Below are 7,020 nucleotides of genomic sequence, written 5' to 3'. Positions count from 1 at the left end.
GCAGGACCCCATTATAGCTTTTTTTTACCTGAATATTTTATACAAACAGTTTACATTTTCTTTTACTTTCGTGAGTGACTCAAGGAAGAAAGTCAAATACAGATGTTAAAAAGTAATTTGTAAAACAACAGTCTAAGCTTCCACAATTAATGTCCTCATTTATTATCTTTCACTCTGTGCAGGACATTGCCTGGGGAGGTTAGGCTGTTGAAAAAACTGTTTTCATTTCCACTTGGAGATCTGCTTTTTTCTGAGTTTTTTCTTCTTAAGCCTATTATATTAGTAATGAGTTTACACTTACTGTCTGCAGAAGTTGGATCACCTTTTTCTGTTGGGCTGTGTCGTCAACTTTGTATGGTAAGGACTGAGTCAGCCTCCTCTGCTTTCCTTCCTGCTGGCCTGTAATTAAACCCTAGGTTAAAAGGATGTAGAACCTGCATCTAAATATCAGAACAACCGATCAATCAGTGGGTACCATTGGCTGCTGGTTATATTTTGGTGAAGTACAGGTATGTTTGGAGGAGGCTCTTTCCTCTTCCCTGCATTGGGCGACACTTTTGAAGCTTCTATTTCTGGTGCCTGTGTCAGTAAACCAGGAGTCTCTTGAGCATGGTTGCACAGCAGCCCCTGCCCCAAAGCTTGTGCAGGTGAAGAGAAGGCTTTGGGAGCTGGTTTCTTTAAATTACCCTAGGGTTTCGGCGTGGTGAGACAGTTGCTGCACGAGAGGGTCATCTTTATTCCTTTGAGCCATTTTGTTTCTTACCCGGTCAGGCTGGTGGTAGGAGAGTTACTCCGTTGGTGGCTGTGGGTGTGGATTACGTGCTGGATTATGCTGGGGTGGCTGCAGAGGAAGCTACGAGTCTTGGCTTCCCTGGTCCCTTTCCAGCTAAAAAGTGGTGATGAATAAGCCATATAGAGACCCTAGAACTAGCCCATCTCACATGTTCTGCCTGTTGAATTAAACTAAAAATAGGTGCCACAGTCTTCTCACAGTTCTGATTAACATCCTCAGCAATTACCGCAGAGCTGGGCATTGCAATTAGAGGAATATCAAAGCAAGAAAGTAGTAAGTGAATATTACCATAAATCATCTTCTTGGCAAGTAAATGAAAATACATATGCTCGCCGTACTTTGCATTGCAAAGATTTAAGGAGTGCGTTAATGATCAAAAGTGTGGAATATAAAACAGCAGGTTTTAATTGTATAAACAAATAGCTTTAAATTCTTCTTCTGTATCCAGTAGCTTAAGGAAAGAAGAGTTTTTGATTACCTCTCTGATGGTAGTATTAAGTATCTCCTAAATCAGAGGAGCTAACCTCAGGATGAGACTTGCCTGTGCAAGATATTGCCAGAGGTTACGTGATTAAGGAGGCATTTTTCGGTTCTGAGTGAATTTGAGATATTTTCAGAACGTTAGCATGTATAGCATGTCGGGCGTGCAAGGAATTTATGACCAGCCCTTACTGACTGTGCCTGCCCTGCCACTCCCTGATTGTACGGCCAGAAACTCCCAGTTAACTCTGAACGGTAGCGTTTTGGGCTTTTGAACTACTTGCATCTCTTGGTGAGTGCTTCTAGGAGAGCCAATTTTATAGCTCACCGTGATTGCATCTTTAGACAAATGCATTGTGGGCACAGAGCTACAGTCTGCGTTACCAAGTTTACCACTTTCCTGTACGGTGTAAACATGTGGCTGGTTGAAGAGTTATAACCTCTCGAGTCCTCCAACAAATATTAAATTGTTAACTATTCTTCCATAGTACTGCGTTGTTGACTGAATTTTGACCCTCGTGCTTGCACTGAAACAATTTTCAAAATCTGAGTGAGAAGGTTAAACAGTGCTGCCAAATTTCCAAATGTCTGTTGCAGAAATACTTTTGCTGAATATCTGTGCTTAAAATCATCCTCTTTTTCTTTCTTCATTAGTACATATGATATTATCTCAAGCTTGGGGTTTAGTGCAGATAAAGAAATTAACTTGGCTTTGCCTTTTTTCTGTGCCAGCTAACCTTACCATTTATGGCTGTTTTTCTCTCTTTTACTTGCCAAAGGAGGAATCCAGTCAAATGGTGTTCCTTAGGTACAAACCAGACCTCTAGTTTTCTGTAATTTCTGTTCAAGAGCATTTTAATTACTTGATTATTTTCACAGCTGTACTGGAATAAGAAAAAAATGCTATAATTGGCAACTTTAACAATTTCACAACTCAGTAACCTGATGCTGGAACTTTTCCACCTGCAGAAGCCTCATTAATTGCTGTTGCAGGTCCAGCAGCTAAGAGACCTGAGTTTCAAATTATTTCTCTTTTTACATGTAACCTTCGAACTAGAGAATCTCAGCAGTAACAGAAATAGGACCTTCAGGCTGAATGAGGCTGTCGGTTGTTGAATGAGTGTTTGACTTGTAAGTGGATCGTTGAGAAGGTTGTTGTTTACCCAACTTGTTACTACGTCCATAAGCCTAAACCATTTTTCTTTGAGCTTTCTTGTAAAATCTAGGACTTCATTTCCTGAATGCTGTTACTAGTTCTAGTTTTGTTTAATTTGGCCTTAGGTTGCATTATTCAATTAGCTTTTATTTAAGAGATGAGTCTTATATTCCAAGAAACAGTGGTAAATTATAATAAGAGTTAGTCTTTAAAGATGCCATACTCCAGCCATAACTTTGAATTTATTGTTATTTTAAAACAAAGTTAGTGCCTGTCTCTAAAGGTTATGGGAAGCTCAAATGTTCATTTGATTTTTTTTTTTTCCTTGATTTCAGGGCTTTTTCCGCAGGAGTATCCAGAAAAACATGGTTTACACATGTCACAGAGATAAAAACTGTGTTATCAATAAAGTTACCAGAAATCGCTGCCAGTACTGCAGACTACAGAAGTGCTTTGAAGTGGGAATGTCCAAAGAATGTAAGTTGTCTTCAGAAAAAAATTATTGTTTGTCATATCCTACCTATATGTGGCAGTCCTAAGAGAGAAAAACGTTATGAAATTACTTGATTGAAGCCAGTGTCCGCATTCACGTGCAGAGAAAGGGGTATGAATTTTGTACACTGTACTTTCTGAACTTCGGAGGTCTTAGCTTTGCAGCCTAAATGCCATCAGTTAAGAACTTAGAGCACAACACACAGCCTGTATGGCGTGGGCACGCTGTGTGGGGACACCCAGGTGGGTAATTTTGCCGAGTTTTCTAAGAGAACAAACCCACAGATACTTGCTTTAGGATCGGGTTATGTCCTGTCTGGTGTAGAAGAGCTTTCTTGGGGAAGGATATAAGGGGAACAGCACTGGCTTCTTAGGCTTCTTAGCTCTGCAGACCAGCTCACGGCTTTGCTGGGCTTCCCGCTGGCTGTTGGGCAGCCTTCTTCTGCCTCCATTCTTACACCTTCTCAGCTTGTGCCCGAGGCCCTTCTTTTAGGGGTAGTGCCAATTTCTGCCATTTTGTAAATCTGCCAGTACAATGGCCCTGAGTCTTCTGGCTGGAGCCTCTTCGAAAAGTGAAGCGAGCTGGCAAATCCTCTTCTAAGCCTGCAAAGACAGTAAACTCTAAAAGTGCTGTTGAGTGCACAATAAACTCCAAAGGATTTTCATCTCCCTCCTTTTCTAGAAATCTCCATTTTGTCCTTTAAATTAACATTTTAAAATATTTAGGTAAAAATCTGCGATTTTTCTCTTTTTCTAGTTTATTGATATCCCTGTGAAGCATGAAAATTTAGCTAAAAAGAGTTCTTAAATTCCTATGGAGTAGTGCTTCTGAAACTTTCTTATTTTTGGCTGGAGTGTTTGCAGTAGCAAAAAGGTCTTTGAGGTGGTGATTTGTTTGATTGTTGAAGGTTTTTACCTCTATCGGTGATGTTCCTGATTTCAGGAGGTTGATTCCGATAATAAACATTACAGAAATTTGCAGTGTGTGCATAAGAGAGGGGGAAAAATTGCCTCCCAAAAAATGACACTCATGAGACATTTATGAATGAACTGTGGCTTAAACCAGTTCTCATCCTCAGCATTTCTTCTTCCCGAATTGCATGGAACTTCCCAGTAGTTCCCTTCTCCATACTTGGGCAGGAGCTGCAGAGGTGTCAAAGTCACACTGGTCCCTCCTGGTTACATCCTATTTCTCTCCCCAGCGTCTTCTTCCTTTCCTCTCAGAGGAAGAGCATTGAGGAGCGCGTTTAGGATCACTCTGCAGTGTTTCCAACTCCTTTTCCTAGAAATCTGAAACTTATTTTTGAAAAGGGCCAACATCAACTTTCAAGCAACTAGGGGAGAAAGTTTTAGGATTTCCGTGTTTTCACTGTCCTTTTTGGGGTTTTTAATTTTCTCCTGTGCCTGAAGTACACTTTTCTGTACTTATGTATGGATTTACTGGAGTGGAGACCATGGTGGGAATAAAGGAGAAGACAGGCTGAATGCAAAGAGGCACAAAGATGTGAGATAGAATGAGGAGGATATTAATATTAGTAGGTATTTGACCGCATATATATCTGTGCACATGAAGCTTTTTTTCCTTGATAAAAGCAGTATGATACAGTTTGGAAGAAGAGAAAAAACACTTTTCTCACCTGATGGCTTGTTGGTCTTAAATTCTTAAGGATTTTATTGCTGACGTGAAGTAGTAATCTTATTAAATGCCATAACGTCACATCAGAGTAGGTTCTGGAAATACCAGCAGTATTTCTAACATGTTAACCAAAGTTACTTGGGGTAAAGTATAAAGCCTTTTAGGTGATGAATTGTTTTCTCTCATGGCATAGCTGGAGGTTGGCCAGCCAGAATCAAGGTTTTACTCTATTTCCTTGGGTGAACTGAATGAAATTGCCCTTTGGCAGTTGCCTTTATCTCAAAGCATTATAGGCACTGTAAGGGGGATGGCAGATTGGAGGGGGAACAGAGGATACTGGGGAGAAGTGAGGGATGTCCTCTAGCTGCATTTCTGTAGAAGGCATTTGCAAAGGTGTAGAGGAATTATTTTAAATGTCATCAGTTTGAATGCAGTATGTCTTGTCTTCCGGGTTTAAGAACTAAGCCCGCAGTTGCTGTGTTTTCCCTTCATAAACAGGAGCTTTTAATATCTTAAGAGATTTTTAAAACTATTTTCTTACCTGACCTTCTTTCATACATGTCTCCAGGTTTCAACTCCATTTCTTTAGAAGTTTATGTAAACAAAGGCACATTTGACAGCGGGCTTTTTCTTACCAGATGGAGGTTTTTCTTCTCCCCTAGTACCGTATTCACATTTCGTTTTTCTGTCTTCTTACAGTTCTGTTGCCTTGTAACATGAAAGCCATGAACAAAGGGCAGAAAAAAATACCAGAAAAATCTCATAGGGAAACAAGCCTACAATGCTCAAACCAGTCCCAAAGGGGGAAGGTAAATGTGGTGGGCAGCGCAAATAGGAACCCAAGGTCTGTTCCCAGGAGCTAAGGAGAAGTAAATGCATAATTTCAGTATACAGAATAATGTATGCTTAAACACTACAGCCCTCTGTTTATTTGTTCTGCCTTTAAAGGGCATGTAAAAGTACTTGCATATGCGACTCCTTTTGAGCTTAATGAGCGTTACACACAAATATCAGAGATGAGATTAGAGCTGGCTGCCTAGCCAGTATGCTAAGTAAGGTTTTAATAAGAGTGGAGGTACAGTGTTTTGGAAGAGAAGAGGTACTGAGCATTTCTTCTAAGCTTTTATCTTGTTTTACCGGATGAAGTGAGATGATGAAGGAATGCACCAAATTTGCATTTCTTTATAGCTTGTTTTGTTCACGTAGGGGGAAAAAAGGTTATCTTCCACCCCATGTTACTGCCCAGATCTGATCAAGAGAGGTCAATAACAAGACTGCCTCCAGGGCAGGAGCGGAGCTATTTGCCTTGTGATATTATCTGCAAGACCCGCAGAAACTGGATCCCACTGGTGTAGGGACTGTCTTTCATTGTGCAGTCCCTGTCCCAGAAAGTTTGTGCTCCAAACAGACAGGACAAAGGGTGCAAGGGGAAACGACTTAGTGATGATTGTCTTATCCTGCAACAGGGCAAAACACAGCTTGATGTAAAGCCCTACTGCCTTTCATCTGATCCCCCTTCTTCAGAAACTCCTGAGCTTGTGTCCCTGCAACCTGAGCTGCAGCTCTCAGTGTGACAGCCCGGAGCCAGCGCTGCCTCAGGTTTTGGGTTTGCTGGGTGGCTGTCGTGCATCAGCTCGTGTGCGAGTGCTCAGGCATGCGTAGGTGCAGCTGAGGCTCTGATCCTCACTCCAGACCATTTCTATCCTTCATACCCTTGCAGCCTGTTAATATTTTCAGTTAACATGTAGAGACAAATGGTGATCACAGGGGATTCTTTTCTTTTTTTCTTTTTTTTTGCTGCTGAAGTGAGAAGGCTGCTCTGGCTGACAGTGGTTCCTTATGTGAGGGAGAGCCTTAGGAAACTAACCTTTGCCCTTCCATTACATGATCTCTAAGCTGATGTTGAAGCACCATCCTCGGCCTGACCCCAGGTGTCAGCGAGAAGTGAGCTGTTGCCTGGATGCATGGACCTGGGTCCTCGGGAGCTGGCGAGGGGTCGCGTGTCCGGCACTGCCTCCCGGGAGCACACGGGAAGCCAGGCAAAACTCTCGAGCAATAATGGACTCTTTCAGGCAGGATGCTGGAACCTTACGCTTTGTAAGGTGAAGCCTGTCCTTTAAAGAAAACCTAAGCTGGGTTTATTGCAGGGAGCAAGGAGTAAGAAAATGGACCTTCCTCCTGCCACAGCTGGTCAGCGGAGCCCAGGAGCTCCAACACTTCGATCCTCTTCTATAAAGTTTGCAGACTGAAGGGGCTGTTGTTTTGCTTGATGGTTTTTGGGTTCCCCCTCAGACACACACCTGGCCCACGTACCAGAGTGTGATGCAGAGAAGCCCTCTGTACTGGCATAAACCTCGCCTGTAGTGAGCTCTAACAGAGGAAAACTGCATTTAGAAAGGTACAGAATTATTGTTCCAGATTGTTTCTGTGCACTGAAGCGATATTCAGGTTTGTAAATCTGCT

General features: G+C 42.0%; 1 protein-coding gene across 2 annotated transcripts in view; it reads left to right on the top strand.

The window, feature by feature from the left end:
- The window catches only part of RARB (retinoic acid receptor, beta), a 68,731-nt gene that overhangs the window by 20,584 nt on the left and 41,127 nt on the right, over positions 1-7,020 (top strand). For both annotated transcript variants that reach the window (XM_009873031.1, XM_009873032.1), the window contains exon 2: positions 2,765-2,906. In XM_009873031.1, coding sequence (XP_009871333.1) covers positions 2,795-2,906 — 112 coding nt within the window. In that variant the 5' untranslated portion in view covers positions 2,765-2,794. The remainder of the gene's footprint in view (positions 1-2,764; positions 2,907-7,020) is intronic.

The sequence above is a fragment of the Apaloderma vittatum genome, unplaced genomic scaffold (genome assembly GCF_000703405.1).
Source record: "Apaloderma vittatum isolate BGI_N311 unplaced genomic scaffold, ASM70340v1 scaffold12957, whole genome shotgun sequence".
Classification (NCBI taxonomy): domain Eukaryota; kingdom Metazoa; phylum Chordata; class Aves; order Trogoniformes; family Trogonidae; genus Apaloderma; species Apaloderma vittatum.
The sequence above is the reverse complement of the archived record's forward strand: the minus strand, read 5'-3'. Positions and strand labels throughout refer to the sequence as shown.